Consider the following 21,512-nt stretch of genomic DNA (forward strand, 5'->3'; position numbering starts at 1 on the left):
TGCCTAGGCCTACAGATGTAGCCAAAGTACTTAGAGAGGGTCATTTCTGGTTCAGGAGCAGGGATGAGCCATGGGGGCAATCCCACTAGTCTGGTGGCCGTGGATTGGTTATGCCAAGTCACATTCCTGCAGTAAAGGCCTGAAAGGAAATGACAGCCCCCCCCCACCTCAAAACAATGTGAAAGAATAGGGATTTAGTCCTGCAGGGAGATCTTCCCCATGTCCCGGCCACACAGTGGGAGTGTGCAACAGAGAGCCTGATCCTGCCCTAACCTCCTTTTGTAACTACCCAGAATCAGACGTGCAAGGGAGAAGGTCTTTGTCACACAGCACACCCAGGGAACCATGCCACTCTCACCCTGCTCCCCCCTTTTTCTCCCTTTCGTTATTATTATTTTTTGCTCAGACTCGATGCCCACAGCTTGCAGCTCCCTAAGGACGTGCTCTGATTTTTATGTGGAGCGCTGTCATCCTGCTGTCCCCATGCTTGCTTCTCCACCGAGTCTGGGGTGGGAGTGGACTCCAGCTCCAACCTGGGCTGGTTACCTCTCCATACCCCTCAAGTTCTCGCTGGAGTGGCCTAAAGGTGGCTGACCCAGAAACCCTATGGGGCAGCCCATGGTGCTGACCCCAAACGCAGTGGTCCTTGCGCTGGGGGGGCAGGGGGCAGTGGGAAAGGAGTTTTCAAGAGTGAGTGGGCTGGCGCTGTGATTTGGGGAGATGAGTTTCAGACACTAGTGAGCCAGACACTAGTGAGATCCTGTTGACCTGAACCTGAATCCATTCCCTACGCTCTTGTAGCAGCGAAAGGCTGCACAGGGCTTGTGCCCTCCCATACAGCGGGGGCTGGGCTTTCACGGGGGAAGGGGATAACCACTCAAACAGCAGGTTTGCCCTTCCCCATCAGCTGCTTGTCACCTAGGAGTGCTCCCAGCCAGGGGATCTCGAGCAGCAGATGAAGCCAATCCGCTTTCAGCCTGGGGGCTGCCCCCTTTCATCCTCCCCCCTCCATCCTCTTCCTCCCCGGGGGCTGGCGCTCCGCCCCATACCCGGAGGCGGGACCGGGGGCTGGCAGGGACCCAGCCACGCAGAGGGAGCAGGTGGACGGCCAGGCAGCCCCTTCCTACAGCCCTGCTCCAGCCCCATAAGCACATGGCTTGGATACACTGGCTGCTGTCTTCTGAGGAGCTGATGTCTTTGTCCGGACACCTCCCTGATGGCTCTGATCTCCTCTCCTGACCCTTCCACATCCATCCCAGGACTCTCATCTTCACGACCAGGAGCAAGAATGCTTGCTGTCCCTTTGACAGCCTGTGCCAGCCACCCACCAGTCACTTTGGAGTATTTTCCCATCACGTGTCCGCATCTTGCTGGATGATCGGCGCCCTGGTCTGTGGAAATTCCCCTTGTTTCATCTGTTGCTTTATCTTGCTGGTCTTCATCTTGGATAAAGTCCTTGGCCACATCCTTCTCATACCTTACTCTCAGTTCATCTCACCCTTCTAAAGTTTTAAAGAAGAGCGGAGAGATTCACATGGAGGTACAGGCTGGCTGAAGCTGTCCTTGCTTGAGCTATCCATAAGCCATGGGCCGTCGGCTCTTACGGGGTCTCTCCGGAGCTGCAGTCTTTCTGGTCGGTGTGGCTCTCCTTTCTGTACGGCACCGTGGAGCTCAGGAAACCTTGGGATACCCAGGGCTCAGGGAGCAGGTACTGGAGAATCCAGAGCAACGAACACATGAGAGCCCAGAGGATGCCAAGGGAGGTGGTGGCACTGGGCAGAAGAACCTGCAGGTCAGTTCTCTGGACAAATATAAGACTGAAGGGAACCTGACCCTTGGGGATGTTTTCATAGCTGTGAAGACCACCAGGAGATTTCACCAGAGCAGGGTGGAGCTGCTTCTGGACACGTGGATATCCCGGGCAAGAGAGCAGGTGAGCATGTGGTTATGTGGATTTGGGCTACAGAGAGTGTACATGGCAAGGGGAGTCTATGGGGAGGCACAAAGCCAACAAAAGCAGAGATTGGGCACTTCCCAATGAGTTGCTTCCCTTTGCCTCATTTTCCCTAATGCTCATCGCTATTCACACTGAAAGGTAGATGGTATCGTGTGAAATGTTGCATTGATAGCTGGTTCATGGGGAGGGTGGTCAGAGAGGCTCAAGAGCTTCCACTGGTGCTTAGTTATGGTGGTCAGAGGGGCTGAAGTGGGCACTTCCCATGAAGACTGGGACATGAGGTCTGATTTTTGTGTGGTGCTGTGTGAATTGAGGAGTTGGACTCGATCCTGAAGGGACCGTTTCAACTCGAGATACTCTATGATTTTATGAGTGCTCTTAGCAAGCATCACCATTGCCTAACCTAACCCCAACTCCTTTGGCTTGAGATGGAAGGGATTTTCTTTCATTATGTCTAACGACTAACAGCACAGACTGCCCGGGACACCCCAGATGAACAGAACAGACCTTCCACAGCCTATCTGAAATAGTGGCTTCCCATCTCCTCACAAGTTTGCAGGGTATGGAACTGTGCTGTTCTGCAGGTTGGCTTTGTGGTGGGCAGAAGTTCTCTTCCTCGCTTCTCCCCCCTCACAAAGCTGCTCCTCAAGAACAAAAAAACCCTGCGGCTGTCCCCAAAGGGTATTTTTTTTCCTCCTTTTGCCTCTGCCTGCATGCAACAAGACGACTTCAGGCCTACGTGCGGAAGGGAGGCGGGGGTGGAGGTTTTGGGTAGGAGAGTGCTTGAAGCAGTGCAGGGTTTTCTGGGTAAGGGTGGTTTTCCACTTTCGGGTGCTGCTGTGGTAGTCACAGGAAATCATGTCCTATTTCAGACACACTTCCTCTCCTGTCTGTGTGACTGTCCTAAGCATTTGAGAGACCCTGCTTCCTCCTCCACACGCACTTCTCCTCTAAGCCCAACAGTTCTTTGGAGAAACCAAACTGTTCCCCGGGGCACACGCTTTCAACAACAGTTCCAACTGAGCTTTTGGAGTGGTCTTGCACACAGCAGCTCAACTTCCCCTTCTTGTTCAATTGACAGACAGACATCTTACTGTCCTGCAGATGATAGGATGAGAGGTGATGGCCATATGTTGCACTAGGGGAGGTTCAGGTTGGATTTCAGGAAAAAATTTAATCTCAGAAGGAGTGGTGCTGCAGTGGCACAGGCTGCCCAGGGAGGTGGTGCAGTCACCATCCCTGGAGGTGTTCCAGAGCCGTGTGGATGTGGCACTGAGGGACGTGGTCAGTGGGCATGGTGGGGGTGGGCTGGACGTTGGACTGGGTGATCTGTGAGATCTTTTCCAACCTTCATGATTCTGTGATTCTACGGTTCTGTGGCAGGATTCAGATAGCATCTCCCCACATTCACCAGACCATCTCTTTTTGGCAGACAAGTGATGTTCCAACGTGGGGAGAGGCAGTGAATTTTCTGTGCTGCTGCCCACCCATAGGAAAACTTCATTTGTGGGAGGATAGGAAGGAAGGGGTCAAATGGGAGGGTCAGACATTTTTTAAACAGTGTTTTTTCATTGTTATCAAATTTTGTTACAAGCTCAGCACTATCCTTCCCCTAGCCCCTCTCAATTTTCCATGTTTTTCTTCTGCTTTTTGTACTAAATGCCCTTGAGGGCAGGGGAGGGATGGGGAGGCAAAGAGAAATACATGAATGTCAACAAATAAAAAATATATAGCTAGTGGGGAAATTTTGTCAGCTGGCCATGCTTCTGATGCCAAGCCTGGCTTAAGAGCTGGTTCCTGCACAGTGCCCTCCCAGAGGAAGTAACCTGGACCTCAAAGGCCAGGCTTAGGTGACTGCAGCAGGAGGCAGGGCCAGCTGTGATCCTTTATGGTTAGGAGAGATTGTGTGGGAGCCAAATTATCAAGGAAAAGTCTTTTTGTTAGAAAAAGCTTCATCTAAGCACAAGAGTTTTGATGACTGTCTAAGCTGAACAGCATCCTGAAGTTGCTGGTACTGTTGGCCTCTTCACATTCTGATGGAGATAGGCCTAGTTTTTCTGGTCTGTTTTATTCGGTAATATAAACACATTCCGGCACCCTTCCTTTCAGCAACCCAAACATCCAACTGATGGAAATGAAAACTCGGAGTGACCCACCCTGAAGTGTTTTTTCATGCTTTCAGTGTTGTGAACACACTGTAGACTTTGAATCTCTTCTCTGGGCAGGGGAACAGTTTCCTGCCCAGCTGTACCATTACACGTGTTGATGTGTTTGCATTTTGGAGGCTGTTTTTTCCTGGGGAAGAAATACTCTGGGAGCTTGGGAGATTAATATCCTGGACTGTCAGGTTCCACATATTTATTCCCTTTTTCTCATTTTTCTTGCTTGGGTCACTTTCCAGTTTGGTCTGAGGAAGCCTCAAAATATTGTGTTAATCCATCACATGTGTACTTAAGTTCATAAAGAGCTGCCTGGTCAACCCATTGGACACCAGTGGCTCCATATCACTGCTAGCTCCCAGCAAACATCTTTTCCCACTTCTCTGGTCCAGAACTGAAGGATGTCTTCCAGCCTGATCCTCGTGTGATTTCCCTCCATCACTGACAGGAGAAATGGTCTTAGAGAAGGTGAGGTGCAGAAGGCGAGTGGGAAGCTGTGGTAGAATGACAGCTCTGTGGGCCCATTGGTCCACCTGTCAGAGAAGGTGTCCACGGGCCTTGGGTTCCTAAAGGAGTACGCCAGGTGTCTGCAAGTAAACATTCCCCTTTGCATCTAGGGGAATGTGAGTGGTTCAGAGTATTACCATTAATAGAAAGATAGATAGGCAATGAGATATTAAGTTTATTAGGCACATGATTTCTGATTGGTTTTGCAACTGTAAGCAAGTCATTTCTAGAAACATTTCTGTTTTTTGCATGCCAGGAAATTTGAGTGGTTTCAGAATTGTTCTCTTCAGATGAAACATTTGTCATAGTGGAAATTTCTGCCTTTGGATGTGCTGGCACGGCGAGTCCCATGCTGCTGGGAATTCCTGCTGTGTTTGAACATTAAGATACGGTCACCTGACTCAGGACTCCTTCACCTGTGACTTTGCTAATTGCTTCCAGTCCCATGACCGCCTTGAAAGTGGTTTAAACTAAGAGGGCTTATCTTGCTGAGGCATGGTAGGACTGTATGCACAGTCAGTTTTTGCAATCAGCTGTGAGGCAGGAGAGGAATTTGCCGACTCACAGCTTGCGTGTTTGAGATTGTCCACCCTGCCATCTCTGCTTGACTGGGTGCTCTCTGAGAGCCCTTCATCGCCTCCCTTGTGTGTTCAGATCATTTCTCTTCCCACACATTGCTGATGCAGGGCACATCACCCAACCCAAGCACTCGGTGATATGGGGCGGTGTCGAAACAAGGACATCTCATCAGAGCAGTGACAGCCCCTAGGAGCTGCTGTCCATCTGCCTCGTCCCTTTTGTCCCTGCCCAGGCGCAGTGTTTAACCAGCCTGTAGGCAGCTGGTGGAGAGACTGTTTAAGGCTTGCACCTCCTTTTTGATTTCATGAAAGCTCATTTTCTGCTTGAGGAAAGCTTTTCTTCCCAAGCTGTGATCCCTGCCCAGACCCAGAGAGGGGGAGGTGTGCCACATAATGGCATAGAGGGAGATTAGAGAGCCTGGGGGTGGAGGAAGAGAATGAGGAGGCAGGGAAGTGGCAGGGGGCTGAGCACACTTATCACACAAACAGATGTTCTCCTTTCAGCCTGAGCGTTCCTTGGCCACAGTGCTTTTCATTTTTCTTCAGTGGACACTTAAACCACCCTCTCTCTTAGTTTTGCAGGCCCTCTTGTTCCTCTTTCTGAAACTTTAGGAGAAAATAAAGCAGAGCAAACAGGGATGGTGCTAGCTGGGAGTAATGGATGACAAAGGAATGCTGATTCTGCTCAGGGCAGGGATCAACCCCCGGGACTATGCAAGGGCAAAGCAAGCTTCCCAGGCCCTTCCAGGCCAGTGGAAGGAAGCAGCATGAAGCAATGGGGATAATGGTGGTGATGGGGTCTGCATGCACGGCCTGTGAGGGTTTGGAGAGGCTTTAGTGGGAAAGAAGAGGACTGGGGCAGCCACTGTCCCTCCTCTCTGTTGCCTAGTGCCTGGAATGCAGTAGAAGCACCAGCACCACGCCTGATGGTAACATCCTTTTCTCATCTCCCCAGACGTATGTCTTCACAGATGAAGAAGATGATGCCTTGAAGAGAAGAATGGGTAAACACCTTTCCTATATCACCATCTCTGCCTTCACTCTGAGCTAACATGGCCTTTGGAGGGGGCCAGGCAGGATGGCTAGCTCCAGGCTGTAGCCACACAGTGCAAGCAGCATGTGAGAAAACCCTTCCTTGATTCCTGTACCCTTCCTAGCCATGGGCAGAGTTGTAGTAGCATCTCTTCACTTTTACTGTGAAAAATTTCTTATGTACAATTTAGTTTTCACTCTTTGAGTTTGAAACCCTTGTTTGTTGTCTTACTGTTTGGAGACCAAATGTCTTTCCATTTGGGTACCTGAATGCAGCCTTTCAATGTCTGAAGGGAGGCTGTAAGAAAGAATGGGACACGCTCTTTGGCAGGGTCTGTTAGGATAGGTTCCTATCCTACAAGCCTTTTGAGAAGGCTTGTAGGGAGGGAATGTCTTGAGGTTGATGAGGGGAAGGGTTGAGCAGGTGGGAGATGAAGCCAACATCATAGCAGGCTTGGATTGAGAGACCATGGTGAATCTGGTTGTGAGCAAACCTCTTTCATCCTACTCAGAAGTCCTCTCCATGTCTGTATGGGCCAGCAGTAAGCAACAGCCTTCTCCCTGTCCACAGGTGACCGTGTGGTGTTCACCAGCTGCTCTACTGAGCACAGTCACTCAGCCCTCTCCTGCAAGATGGCTGCAGAGTTTGACGCATTCCTGTCTAGTGACAAGAGGTGAGTTGGGGCTGCTGTGAAAGTGAACTTTTTCTTGAGGATGCTGGCACCTCCTTACTGCAAATCTCTTGTGTACTTCCTCCTATCTCTCTCCAGCTGGTTCTGCCATTTGGATGATGACAACTATCTGAACCCTGAGGCCCTCCTGAAGCTCCTGTCCTCATACTCTCCAATGAAGGATGTCTACCTAGGGAAACCCAGCTTGAACCGACCCATTCGAGCCTCTGAAACACTGTCTAACAACCAGACGGTACAGCCTATGGCAGGGTGGAGCAGCTGGGGTTTGGTTTTAATGCTCTGACTCATTAGCCATAGCTCTACTCTGATGAGAGAAAAGTCGCAAGAGCAAGAGACATCAGCTGAAAACTGTGTGGTCTTGTCTGAATGTAGCAGCATGTGTTGACTCATTCCAATCTCACCTGAGGAAGAAAGGTGATGTTCAACAGTTCTGCTGTGCCTTTGGGTACGCATCTGCAGGGAGATCAGCCTGCCTTGGGCAGCCTACTTTCCACTGCAGGAGCTTGGCTGCTCCAAATGGGCCAGCTGGCACTGTTTAGCCTTGGTTTCCAGTTAGCCTTTCTTAGCATGCATGCTGTAATTTGGCCAGTGGTCTCCTCACCCCTGCTGGCTCTTTTTCCCTTTGGTTGAGAGTGCCATGTTTTCAGTCTTTGCTCATCCTGACTTCCCAGCCATATGAGGAGATCAAAATTGGGACTGTGTTACCAACAGGTGCTTGCACTGGGCAGGAACTGGGGGGTGACAATAGGGCTCTTTATCTCTCTGTCAAAGCTGTGTTTGTAGCATTCCCAGCTCAGGGAACATGGTGTCATCTGAGCCTCTGCCATTGATTTGCTCTGCTGTTTCTCTCCAGAAATCTGTGCACTTCTGGTTTGCCACAGGAGGAGCTGGATTTTGCATCAGTCGCAGGCTGGCAAGGAAGATGATGCCTTGGGCGAGGTAAGCTGTACAGTCACAGGGTATGTGAGTCTTTGGGATTAGGAACACAGACACACAATAACTTCTGCCAATGTCAAATCTGGATTTGTGTATGTGATGTTTGCAGGGATGTTTGAAAGGGTGCAGAGAGCCACACGCTTCAATTCTGCAAGCATGTGGGACTGAAGGAAGGATGTAGTGGGTGGATCTCCCACCTGATTAAAGAAAGGCAGGAGAAAGCACATCAGCAAACATTATCACACGATGACACACTCCTCCTCCAACTCCTTCCATCTTTTGGTTATTCCTCAACCTTCCTTCCTTTTTCTTTCAGCTTTTTCTGGCTCTTTTTGTAAATGCCCAGGTTGAGCTCTGTCTCCTTCCAACCTCCTCTGCCTCCTTCCTGATCTAATTTCCAAGTCCTCCACCTTAAACTCTATTCAGCTGCTTACAGTGTCCATGGTTATCTCCTCAGCTTGATGCATAGGGAATGGCAGTAGGTCCTGGGGACATGTGTTAGTCCAACCTACATGATGATGTTTTCCAGGATGCCCTAGGTTATCTTACAGACTGTATGTGCAAATGTCAACAGGAATGATCTGTGCCAGCCTTAACCAAGTGTTTGCGTACCCAGAAAGACAGGCCTGGTCCACATCAGGTGGCTCATGGTCAGTTTTTACTGATTTAGATGAAGACCCTGCTACATTCTTCGTGCAAAATCCAGAAAGGACAACGATCTGTTATCCAGGGTAAAATTCAAGTGACACGGATAGAATCATAGAATTGTTAGTGTTGGAAAGACCAATGAGATCATCCAGACCAACCATCAACTATGGTTGTGGTGGTGATGATGACATGGGACATGGTTTAGTTAGCATGGTGGTGATGGGTTGACGGTTGGTCTGGATGATCTCATTTGTCTTTCCAACATTAATGATTCTGTGATTCTATTTGTCAGGGATAGCATCGAGCAATTGGTGGGACAGCATGTTTGGACATGGTTGAAGAGCAGAAACGCATTCCCACATCTTTGCAGTAGGACTAAGGGATTTTTTTCCTTGTTTCAAGGTTTACTCTGATTTTCAGTATATTCCTCATACTCCTTTACATAACTCATGTAGCCCTGCTCTCTTCCAGTGGCAAGAACTTCCTGAGCACCTCAGAGCTCATCCGTCTGCCAGACGATTGCACCATAGGTTACATCATTGAGTGCAAAGTTGGTGGGCAGCTGCTGCCCAACATGCTCTTCCACTCCCACCTGGAGAATCTGCAACTCATCCCCAGCTCTCATCTCATGCAGCAGGTGAGCAACAGAAACAAGAGACATGTTTCAGAGAAATGGGAGGTGGAAAAAGGCGTGGGGGACGTTGCCAGTTGGTGGCAGTGATGTGAATTGAAACAATTGTCCACACTTCTGAAGATATTTTGCCAACGAGTGCTTCCTTGCAATAAGGAGCAGATGTTGCCTGCAGCACAGATGCCAATTGCTGTGTATTGGTGGTGGGTAGCATGTGTATAGGGAGTGAGGGGAGGATGGGGGCAGACCTTGGAGGGATCATGGTATCAGGGCAAGGAGAAACGCTGATTGGTTGGGAAAGATTTTTGCACCATGTCTGCCTTGCATGGGCAGATAACAGATGGTGTAGGTGACTCACATGGTGGACCATAGAATCATAGAATCATAGAATGGTTTGGGTTGAAAGGGACCTTTAAGATCATCCAGTTCCAGCCCCTCCTGCATATACTTCCCTCTAGATCAGGTTGGTCAAAGCCCATCCAGCCTAGCCTTGAATGCTTCTAGGGCAGGGGGCATTTACAGTATTACATCATGGAAAGGAGGAGAGGAGAATTGGAAAGCAGGGGCCAAGCCACCAGAGATGGAATGAGAATGGGAGATTTTGTCACTCAAAGCAGATTCCTGAACACATCACCCTCCCTGCTCCTTTCTCCCTGTCTTTCTTTTCAGGTCACACTCAGCTATGGTGTCTTTGAGAACAAGCTCAACGTTATCAAACTCAGCGGTCCCTTCTCACCCCAGGAAGATCCCTCAAGGTAGGGGTGTGAGTGCTCAGTGCACTGCTGAGGTTTGAGCTGTAGGACAGCAGGGTGGCAGGTACAGGCTGCTAAATAGGGGGCAGGAGGTCTATAGTGAGGGACAAAAGCCTTGCAGTAACAGGTCTTGTTGAGTGAGGGTCATACCAACATTAAGATGTTTGCAAACACACATTTTGCAAACCACTTTGGATGAAAGGAAAGAAAATACGTATTATAACATTTTATTTGAACAGCTACTAAGCCAAAAGTTTGCCATTCATTTCACACACAAAAAAAACAAGCTAACCTTTTACCTCTGGGACAGGAACTGAAATGTTCTTCTAACACAGGAGAGGAAATTCTGCTTTATTTTACTTTCTTTGTTTTGGTGAGAAAATTGAAGGGAGAAAAGAAAAAGGTTTGCTTCAGGATAACTGCTAACAAAAGTGCTCTTTCATTTACTTGCTCTGCTTTGAATGAACAAACCTGAAGTTGTTATTTGCAGAACTTGGGTAGGAAGCTTCTGGCTGGAGATAGAAGGGGTGGGAAGTAACCACGCAATTAAAAGGGCATCTACAGAGCAGTTTAGCAGGGTCTGGTGCAGTCCCAATCTCACTGAATGCGATCAGTGAGGGTGAGCAGTGAGTTAGGCTCCATGGTCCATAGCAGGATTCAGGTGTTGGAGGAAAGCTTGGCTGCTCAGCTTTGCCAAATCAAGACTTTGTAAGATGAGCCAGTCCCAGAGCACTGTAATGCAGGGTGAACATCTGATGTGGGATGTGACACAAGACAGAAGCCTTCCACTCCCCACCTTGTTCTGCAGTAAAAACTGCCACATGATGTTCCTTCACTCTTTCCCCTGCAGGTTTCGATCTCTCCACTGCCATCTCTATCCTCATACCGCCTGGTGCCTTCAGGCTGTTGGTTGGTGATGCCCAAGCTACAGTGAGTCCTGGTGTTATCCCTTCAGCTTGTGCATGTAGGGGATGGGGCACTGAAGAAGCTTGGTGCTCCCAGCTTCCCCTTACTTATGGTGGTTGGGGCTTTTTGGTCCTTGCTGAGTACCAGTGATACAGGAGAAGAGAGATCTGTACCAAAGATGGATAACGTGGGCTGGACACATGGATGGGCTTCCCATCTGTGCTGGGATGCTTACGAAAGATGAGAGCAGCATGCTTTCCTGAACAGATTAAGGACTGGGTATGCACTGCTGAGCATGTGGGTAGAGATGGGACCCACTGCTCCTTGTTGTGGTTTCACTGTATTGAATCAGAAGGATGCTGGATCAGGGTACCCAGTGCCAGACTGAGGATCACTGGAAGTGTGCCTTGGCTTCAGTCTCTGAGGCTTCTTTCTCTGTATGTGCCTGGGCTTCCCCCATTTCCCACTGTTCCCAGCTGCAGCCCTTTGGCTGAGTCTCTGCCTCGTTAAACTCTGATTCCACTCTCCCTTCAGAAATGGAAAATGTGATCATTTCTGTGCTGAATGAGTGCTGAAAAAGCAAAGCTCTTGGCCATCAGAGGGGAGGTGGGCAAGAAATGTAAGAAATCAAGAATCACTCCTTGGCTGGGACAAGGGAGAGAGTACGAAATGGGGATCATGGAAGGAGAGATGGAGATGAGGATGTTTTCTGCTCTAAACACTGAAGGCTTGATCTTGTATGGCCCTGCATTATTCCTCTCTTTTTACCTGCTTGATATGGGGTCAGCATAATCTTTTGCTCTAATTATCAACCTGTCGTCTGAGATTAGACTCCAACTCCTACCTGTGAGAGAGGAGACATAAAGGATTAAAACTGGCTGAAAGAGAGGAGAAAGGAAGAGATGGAGAAGGAGCACTCGGGAGCGGATTAGAGGTTACACCTTTAAAATCTTCTCTGTGCCCTGACCAAAAAAAATTAAGTCGTGAAGGAATGGAAACTGCAGGGCAAAGAGCTTTTTATCTCTGCATTTCTTTCTTCCAGATGCTAAGAGCAGCTTTCTGCCTTCCTGCTGTCCCTGCTTAAGACAACAGGGAGAAGGAGACAGCCCAAATAGGTTACAGGCTTTCTAGCATGTTTATGGATAACCCCTTTCTCAGCACAGATCCTGCCATGAAAGTGAGACAATTCCACTCAATGGGGAATGGACTTTGACACCATTTTGTGCCTGTACACATGAATAAATGGCTGAGGGAGAGCAATGCGGGGAAGGCTGGAAGGCAAAGGAGCTGTTTTACATGGCAGGCAGCATCACAATCAGGTATTTCTCTTTAAAGAGTGCTTCAAAACAGACTGCTGGAATCAGAGAGAGATTCCTGTAATCTCTGGTTGAAAGGACACGTGCCCTTTCTCCAAAGAGCTGCTCAGCTTTGACGCTGCTGATTGGACTAAGCCTGCTGCTGGTGGGCTGGCAGAGCCAAGGGGGGACTATCGCCATGCCTCTACCACGCTGGAAACTGGTCACCCTATTTTCCCATCCCACCTCACCCCTCAGACACCAGCATCTCCCCTACAGCTTGTATGAGGCCTAAAGAAAAGGCATCAGAAAGACCTTCTATCTCATCAAAGAGGGACCTAGAAATGAATGAGCACTGTAATTACTGATGAAGAAGAAAGAGGGGGCCTGCGGAGCTGCTTTCCAGCCTGGTCGTTCTTATGAGCTTTAGGCAGTTTGTGAAGCAGCCAAGAACCCTTCTTTCTGCTCTTGCACAATATGTCTTTGAACTGGAAATTCATGCTGAGCAGTGGCAGGAACTACGTAATAGCAGTGACCATTCTGGGAGAAGTGCAAAGCGCTCCATCTCACGCAGCCGTGTGAGACATGGAGCTCAAAATAGAGACAACCCAGGTATCAGACAATCGGTGCAGCATAAAATAGTCCTACCCAAAGGGCAAGTGGTTTTGTTTGAACTCAACTAGAAGATGAAAAATGCTTTCACGAGAAGAAATAAAGGAAGCTGATATACAGAAGGTAGACCAAATTTTTACATGATCTGATAGTGATAGGACAAGGGGGAATGATTTTAAGATAAAAGAGGGAGATTTAGGTTAGATGTTAGGTGGGAATTCATTACTCAGAGGGCGGTAAAGCGCTGGCACAGCTGCTCAGAGAAGCTGTGATGCCCCATCCCTGGAGGTGCTCAAGGCCAGGTCGGATGGGGCCCTGGGCAGCCTGAGCTGGTGGGGGCAGCCCTGCCCACAGCAGGGGTTGGGACTGAGTGGGCTGTGAGGTCCCTTCCAACCCAACCACTCTGTGATTCTATGAATCTATGCTACCCAGATATTATCTTTTATCCTCATTCAACTCACAGCTATGCTGTTAACTGAGTCTTGCAGCAAAAATGCCAGTCCAATCTGTGGATGTCCCGGTATCAGCCAAAGCACAATGAGATTTGTGTGCCTGAGAAGAAGAAGCTGGTACAGCAGACTCACTGCCCTTCGAAGAAACTGGAAGGTCTTGTTGGATCCTGGCCTCAGCTGTTCTGAATTGGCCCAGTGCTTTCAGTAAGGCTGTTCAATGATTTGGGTCCTTGAGTGGCTGCACGGGGACCATTTCAGATGAGGCTTTTATACAGGAGCAGTGCCACTTCTGTGGAAAATATCCTCTTGCATAAGAAAACAGAGAAGAAATGAGGGGATGTCTGGGCAGGGCATCTCTCGGGCTGTAGAGAAATGAATGACAGAAAGGTCCTGATGTACCTGTGAGAGCAAAGCACTGGGAAGAAAATTGCTTTTCAGAGTCAGCATAAGAAACCACGTCTTCTCCAAGAACAGAGAAACAGCTTAAGGGGACATTCTCCTCTTGAAATCTGATCAGTGTTAAAACCTGAGTTAAAATTAGTTTCAGGAATGGTTCCTGCCCCTGGGGCTTGCTGTCAGATGTTGTGGTTTTACAGTCTCATTTTCCTAGTTTATTAAAATGTTTAGCTGCTTGGGAAAATGAGTAACAATCTCATGTGAAACTTTCCATGGGCTGATCTTTTTTTTTATTCTCCTTCATGATTTTCTGATGTAACAGATTGTAACAGTCAAGAGTTTTTTTGAAAGAGTTCCACTGGGTCTATTAAAATGTTGTGTTTTTCTTTCCTTTTCCCTCTTTCACATTCCCATTTCTCATTGCAGTTTAAAAAAAAAAAAAAAAGAAAAAAAACTCTATCCCAAGAACTAAAGGGATGGAAGCATGGTCTTTTTATTTTACTGGGAAAAATGGGGTTAAAGCCAAAGGTGTTGGCATGACCCTGCTGTTGTACAACATTATGTGTAGCTCTGGATTTCAAGTACAGAGGCCTCAGCTGCCCAACACCATAGCAACGAACACTATTAATGATGTTTAAGCTGTGTACTGAAGATTCAGAGAAAAGGGAAGGAGGGGAAAAAGCCATTTACAGTATTTGAAATGTAATGTATTAAGTGGAGCTTTCATGTTAACAATAACTTTTTTTATGCTTTTCCCTGAACTGCAAAGAATTTTTACAAGAAAAGCCCAGTTTGTCAGGGCAAAAAATGCTAATGACTATCCTTTCTTCAGGGGGAAAACCGAAGTTAGTTGAAATAGGTGGGAAACTGCAATTGTTGCTAAAGGCTTGAAGGGGAGAGAGAAGAATAGTAATGCTATATAATGCTTTCCTGGTGCCAATTCCTCTTAACAGCTCTGCTGTTGAAGGAAAACAGATTTCAGTGGACCAATGGGATCTGCTGAGCTTGTACCAAGGCTGCAGCCACAGCTCCCTCCCCAAGCCTCTTGCTAAAGATGCAGCCTTCCAAAGACCAACAGTGTATTAAACAGAAACCAAAGGGCGAGAAATGGGAAGAAAGAGATTGGAAGGAAACTAACAACCAAGCAGTAGAACTTGGAAGAGGTGAGATTGGCTGGCCCCAACTCTCTTCATTTTGTTCTTTTTATTTGCTTGTTTGCTTATTTGTTTGCTTATGAAAAGCTGATATGCCATTTATACTAAATTCCTCACAGAAGTTTTATCTTAATTTTGAGTCTTTGTCTGCCCATGCTTATGATGCAGGTACCTCTTTAAGTGCCTGTGTGTTCAGCATCACTTTTCATTTATTTCTTTCTGTTATCTCCAATCCCTGAATAAACCCACAGGACAACAGGCTTGTCCTTTTGCACTACTGGCCACCAGGGCTCTACACACTTCTTTTTGATTCCTTGGCCTTATGCCCTTCTTTGGGTGAGGTAGTTGGGTCTAGGTTTTCAAATAACAAAAACAAAAATGCTTGATCACCTTTTTCTGTATCCATAGTGACACATTTTCATGTCTCATCTACCACACATTCTTTTTCTAATTTCACCTGTATTTCCCCTGTAAATAGTGGGCTCCATATGCAATTAAATCATAGAACTCAAAGCTGAAGGACCGTGTGTTCATCACAGCTTTGAATTAGAGGCAACAAACCACACAATGAGTACAGGTTTGGCCCCTGCTCTCAGTCGGTGCCAGACATGGGATCTCACACAAAGAATCTCAATCTGGGCTTATGGCTCCACTGAAAAGGATGTGAATGTTGCCATAGACATAAGCAAAACCAAGAGCTGTGACAAATATAAATACCCATTTCTGTTTTCACCAACTACTGCAGGATTTTTCCTATAGATTTTCTACCCAATTACCTGGGTTGTTAAAGGAGTTGAGGTCTGAGCTGTTGTCACTCAGCTGGCATTACCTCTTTAAGGCTATTCCTTGAAAGCATGAGTTTTTTTGTCACTCCTGCTTTATCCAGCTTGGACTCCAAGAAGACTGGGAATTCATCTGTATCTCTGTTTGAAATGTGTGTGCTTAATTACAGACCTCTAGAATGGGCTGCTTGCCTATCAGTCATGCTCAAATTGCCTTCCAGGATTTTGCAAGGCTAAGGAGCCTCTTCAGATGTTGTGTCTGACTGCTCCTTGGTTAAACCTCCTTTGGTTTCACTGGGAGCTGCATCTGATTTGTAGAGAACTTTGAGAACAAATTAAACAGAGCACTTTGTACATGGATTTTATGGCCCTAACCCTCCAGCCACTGCTTGAGAAGAAGACTGTTGATTTTGGCAATGTAAGAAAAAGAATTGGAACTAGACAAGGCAATTGAAGGGGGAGAAATGCTGCTATGCTGAACCTCCATTTTCCCTCTCCCATCTCTATAAATGAGACAGAGATAGAAACTGCAACTGGTGCCCTTGGCCACAGTGCATCAGGTGGAGAATGTGCCTTGAAACATCTGGTGTTGCATCCAGCAGACCCAGTCATGAGTCCAGGCCAGCTTGTGCTTGGTGATGGACAGAGAGAAAAATGGTGCCTGCCCCAAAGCAGAAGCATGGTAGAAAAGGCTTATAAAACCAGTGGGATAGTGCTGCCATACCAGAGTAGGGGAAAAAAAGATTATGTTTGGGACAGGGAAGGACAGGAATCACAGAAAAATCTCTTTCTCCACCCACAAATACCATGAAGGAGTTGAAGGATGGGGATGGAGAGGTGAAGGGATAGATAAGTAGCCTGGATAAAGAACCAGAACAAAATCTATGTCCTCTTCATGGCTGTGTTGGCAGCTGATCAATGCTGGCCTGAGGATTGATCCTTTGAGGGAAATCTGGAAAGAAAAAGGCAAGAACTGCATCACTGCATCTCCCTCAGTCCACACAGTGACCTGTGGCTTTTCACACATTACTACCCCAGTGGCATATCAGGAAATGTAGGGCTTGGAAAAGAGAATCAAAATTTGCTCTGTGCTGCATGGCTGCTGCCTGGGGACATCCCGGTGCAATTCAGCTCTCACGGGCACTCAGAGAAGCAGGATGCACAGGAAAGACTCTGGCCCTCCTCACTGCCCCACCATTCCCACGTTACCATCAGCTTTGACTGCAATGAGGCTGACTGCAGAGACTGGACAAGCTCCCTCCACTTGTGATATTTCTTCAAATGTGGGGCAGAGATCTCCACTTTGAGTTCTTGAAGAGGCCAGTTTCTGAAGTCCTGGTGTGATCCTTGCAGATGGTCAGGGAAACAGGACCCCTCCATAACCCCTTCTTTTCTCACGGCATTGAGCTAGAGTTGGACAATGTCTGTTTTTAGAAAAAGTGGCAGATTCAACAGCTGAGCTGGTTTTCCAAAGGGATGTATAAAATCAACAGCCTGCCATCTGCTCTATTGTCCTGGAATAGCAGCTTGAAGGGTGAAGGAAGAGGGAAGGAGGGGGAGTGAAAGGAATGAGAAATAGGGGTGGGGGGAGAGAGTGGGAAGGAGGGGAGGAAAAGGCAGCAGAGAGGTGAGGAAGATCTTATGGGAGTGGAGAGTGAAGGTGGAGGCTAGAGAAAGGTAGAGAAGGAGGAGAAGCAAAAAAGAAAGCAGTTTGACAGTGGAAGTGCTGAGGGGAGAGGACAAGCATGGGGACAAACAGAGCTTGCTTCTCATCACCCTGCATAGATCTCTGATGACTTCCTGAGCCAGCAAGGTAGGCACCTGCAGCACCCTTGTCCCTGGCTCGTGCTGAGCCAAAGCCTGACAGCAAAATAAACAAACTGAACTTACTGACCTGGATAATCACTCCCCTTTCACCCACACAGCCCCTTCTGCTTGCCTGCTGTACCCCCTCACCTCCCGGGTTGGCTTTTATTGAGTGCTGCAGGGAAGGCATTGAACTCCAGGTTTGGCAGCAGAGTAAATAACAGCAACATTGGCCTCTCCAGCTCAAGTGGGAGGAGGGGTGGTTTCAATCAAAGGTAAATAACAGTTGGTATTCTCTGACCTTTAATCCAATTTCCTAGAAATGGAAAATAATATTCCAGCATAGATATGTGGTGCTGGTCTACAAAAGAAGGATAACTACTCAGCCAGCTGTTGGGCAAAGCACAGCCAGTGAGGCCTGAACTGGGGGAGATGCCACAAGACAAGTAGTTCATCCTTGCTGGCCTGAGACTGTATTACTCTCATCTGACTCTTCCTGGTGTATTTTCCTTGCTTTAATCATCTCCCTGAGTGGAGCTGGGTTGCTGGTGGGTAGCACATTCTCATGAGATATGGACCCAGATGGATGGAGGCTCCCTGATCTGCTCTGAGGATAGGAGAAAATGGCCCCAGCTGATGCCTTGAATCTGCATCCCCAAAGGACATTTTGCTAGAAATTTAAAGTTGGAAAGAAATATTTACGTAGCTATTAGTCTGGTAACACAATGGTCTCTGTGGCTGGAGAGCTTGCTCTCTGGTTTGGTCACATTTTAGGATCTCAGAGGTTTAAGGAGGTGGTGTTATCAATCTCTCAGGGGGTTATCTGGTCCTGCAGAAGGAGCAGTTACCTCACAACCCTTCCAACCCTTCTGGCAGAAGTTTTTCCAATCAAGTACTAAATCCTGCTCTTCTGGTACAGACTACTAGTGTCCGATTGGAAAACTGCTGATGACTAAACAGTGGTAACAAGCTGATCTTGTAAAAGCAGGTTTCTTCTGTGCCAGTATTGATTTCCAGATGAAGCAACTCTGTCAGGCTCTAGGGCACTGCTTTCTCCTCTGTGGGGCAGCTGATTTGCAGTTCTCTGACAAAAAAAAGCCTGGTGAGGCCAGGCTGTGTTTGGAAGAAGGCAGAGATATGTACAGGACCTGAGGGCAGAGAAGGTCAGATCCTTTCTAGGCTTTCCATTTTGCAGAATGTAGTGATTCATAGGAGGGTTTTCATCCACTGTGGACACAGAGCATCAGTCCATCCTGTGGGTGAACTGTGGTTTCAAAACCACGTTTCAGATGAAAAACTTTGTAACCCATATGGACACTGAAAAAAACCTCTTCACCAAGAGCTCCCTGGTGACAAATGTAGCTCAGAGCACGGCAGTTGTGTGACAATCAATTCCTGATCATACATTATAGACAGATCACATGCAGGAGGAACGGCCAAGTCCATCATCCCATTTAATTCTCTACTCTTCCAGTGTGGATGCTGAGAGCCTGGGAGACAGCAACAGCAGTTTCAAAGTGCACTCAGACATCCAGGGCAACACAGGATAGAAGTACTGAGAGCTTAACCTCTAGACTGAGGAATAGTGAAGTCCACCCTGCACAGAGAGACTCAGATGATGACTGATCTTTGCATTTCACTACCAGTCAGCTAGTCTTGCCTTAAGACAGTAAGGGAGAGGAAAAATTATTTTTTTTTGCATCCCTTTGATGATGTGTCATTTTCCCTTTGCTCGACTCGCTCTCGGAGCACAGTGCTTTGGTAACTGCTTGAACTCTCTGGAATGGCCTTTGCCCTCTTGTCAGGGAGAGAGAAGGAAGAGGAGAGGGTTTGGGAGGCGGAAGCTCTGGTCAGCACCCTGGAGAGGGACGGTCCGACATGCCCCTGCTTTCACCTACTTGTCTTGCCTTCCACTGCCTTTGCCTGCATTTTCTTGCCTTCCCCTACCTTACCTTGTCTCTACCCTCATTTATTTTGCCTTCCCTCTTTGTTTGCCTTTCCTTCATTTTGGTGCAGGCTGATGGACGGCATCCTGGCGTGGCACAATCCTACCTTGCCTTGCAACTAACACTAACCCTTTTTTTGCTCTTGTTTAGGAACAAATACAGGGTGTTACAGCTCTGTACACAGCTGCTCTGATACTGTGGCTTAGATCTGGGTTATTTTTTGCAGACAAATCCTCTTTTCTATCAGATTTGACATCAGGCAATCCCTTCATATCCCTCCCATTCTCTCTGTCAGACTTCCCCCTTCTCTTCCTGCCCTGTGTTCTCTTTCCTGGCATCTGTGCCCTTCCATTCTCTCTGTATCCCTCCATCCCCTTTTCTTTTGTATAGCCAGCTTTCAGTTCTCATATATCAGAAGAATTTCTGGTTTTGTTTCCATCACAGTCTGTTCCCACCAGCATGGAAACAGGGCAGAAGTCCACAGAGACCAGGAGGGAAAGAGGAAGCTTACAGAGAGCTGTAGTCAAAGCTTGTTTCAGTAATCCAGTGCAGATTTTCATCTCTCTGCTCTTACCCTTAAAGTCCTAAGAGGCTTCTACCTGAGAGCTTTGCAAACTGTTACTTCTCTGAGATCTCCCTGATGCAGGTTCTCAGTGCTCTGCTGAAGGGTGCCAGTAGCATACATTGGCTTATTTGGTAGGATCTGGTACCTAATGAGTAATAAGCCTTCTGAAGTCTACTGTGCTACTTGGAAGTGATCCAGTTTGGGAAGGTGGGATATCAGTTTCAGCTGCAGAAAACCATTTTAATTTACAGGAGTTCAGGGAACTCCCAGCCTGACACCACTTTGGATGGGATTTAGGCAAGGTAGCATGGAGGATGGGATTCATGCCAGCACCACAGGCATCTGGATTTGGGTAGAGAAAGAAAAAAAAAAAAAAAAAGGAGTTATTGACTGTCTTTCACTTGTTTTGTAGCTTTTTAAAGCTGGAGCTCCTGTGGCAGTGACAAATCCATCCACAGTTAAATGGACCACAGCAGCTGAGTAGATGCATCTGGAAGAATAACACTTGTGTTCCACCTTGTTCTCTAAGCTACACCATGGCATCCAGAAGAGCTCGCAAAGTCTTTGGGAGAGGTGATGGATTTTCTGTTAGGCTGGAGTTGTCCTCTTTAAAGTGACATTTACATTTATATCAGACAGAGCTTTTTCTGACCTGTGATTCTTCCATCATTTTTGGCTAATAGCAGCAGAAGATGGCTCCACATTGTCTGGAGGTCAATATTTAGATGACTGTGGGAGGGGGATACAGGGTAGTGCTCTCAGTGGTATTCAATGGAAAGCTGGGGGAAAGGGCAGCCCAGTTTTTATTCCACATTTGATGCCATCAGTTTAGTTTTTGCTTTACTTTAACTGAGGCCAAGGAAGCCTTGGTTACATATGGTACATCCCAGTGCCTTTCTTAGCAGACAGTGGCCACACATGGCATTTCAAGACCGCAACAGTCCCAGAAATGATGGCAACACTGTGTGCTAAGGTCATGCTGAAGTGTTCTGTTAGGCTGCACATCTAAGCAATTTCAATGTTTCCTTCCAGGACAGGATAAAGCACAGTTTCAATTTCTGAGGCTGATGAACACCTTTGTTTGATTTCCTAAGAAAAAATAAATAAATTCCTTCCATTGCATGTGTTATTTCTGTTGTTGCTGTATTTTAATATTTACAAAAGGAAGCTTCCAGTGGAAGTGCTCTTCAGGGCTCAGCTCAGCTTTCTCCTCAGGGACTCTCCTCCAGATCTCATCTGGGACTTCCCTTACTTTCTTCAGGTCCTGTGGGACTGGCATGTTCAACACCACACTGCATCTCTCCCTGTTTTGTCCCCCAGATTCTCAACACAGTCTTCTAACTGACCCAGCTCTCTGGATAATCCAGTTTCTGTTATCTGCTTCCATCTAACAATTTATCAGTAACCAGACCTGGTATTCAGCATTTCTGTAGCATTTGAAATTGGAAGGAGATTGAAGAGAGCACTGCTAATTAGCTCACAGTTTTTCTTCAGGTCACTGTTATCCTGCTGGAATGACTTAAACACCACAGTACAAAGTGACCAGCTGCACAGAGGGACCTGAACTCCTTGGAAGGTAATCTCTCTCCTTCTTTACTGAGAGCAATAGAAGGTCACCTCCATAGCTCTGGAGCTGAGAGATAGTGTACCAGATTTTGAGCTGGTATAAATCGGTATAGATCCAGGGGCACTTTGACCTCCAGTCT

The 21,512-nt window shown here is 47.4% G+C and overlaps 1 protein-coding gene across 1 annotated transcript; it reads left to right on the forward strand.

Moving 5' to 3' along the window:
* Positions 1 to 1,064: 1,064 nt before the first annotated feature.
* Positions 1,065 to 20,923, forward strand: MFNG (MFNG O-fucosylpeptide 3-beta-N-acetylglucosaminyltransferase). The gene is made up of 9 exons (XM_042837902.1): positions 1,065 to 1,933; positions 6,157 to 6,205; positions 6,805 to 6,907; positions 7,004 to 7,157; positions 7,779 to 7,864; positions 8,981 to 9,146; positions 9,810 to 9,895; positions 10,743 to 10,822; positions 20,219 to 20,923. Exons 1-8 carry the CDS (start codon positions 1,586 to 1,588, stop codon positions 10,807 to 10,809), a joined length of 1,059 nt encoding a protein of 352 aa, XP_042693836.1. The 5' UTR covers positions 1,065 to 1,585; the 3' UTR covers positions 10,810 to 10,822; positions 20,219 to 20,923.
* Positions 20,924 to 21,512: the final 589 nt, after the last annotated feature.

This window comes from Centrocercus urophasianus, unplaced genomic scaffold (assembly GCF_019232065.1).
Source record: "Centrocercus urophasianus isolate 14NV4802_14NV808 unplaced genomic scaffold, USGS_Curo_1.0 seq_73, whole genome shotgun sequence".
Lineage (NCBI taxonomy): Eukaryota > Metazoa > Chordata > Aves > Galliformes > Phasianidae > Centrocercus > Centrocercus urophasianus.

What these genes read in the sequence shown, in the direction of transcription:
- MFNG (XM_042837902.1), top strand. Translation starts at nt 1,586, where the DNA reads ATGGGCCGTCGGCTCTTACGGGGTCTCTCCGGAGCTGCAGTCTTTCTG. An exon ending in AAGATGATGCCTTGGGCGAG is followed by an intron (nt 7,865 to 8,980) that starts GTAAGCTGTACA and finishes GCTCTCTTCCAG; the next exon opens with TGGCAAGAACTTCCTGAGCA. An exon ending in CCCCAGGAAGATCCCTCAAG is followed by an intron (nt 9,896 to 10,742) that starts GTAGGGGTGTGA and finishes TTTCCCCTGCAG; the next exon opens with GTTTCGATCTCTCCACTGCC.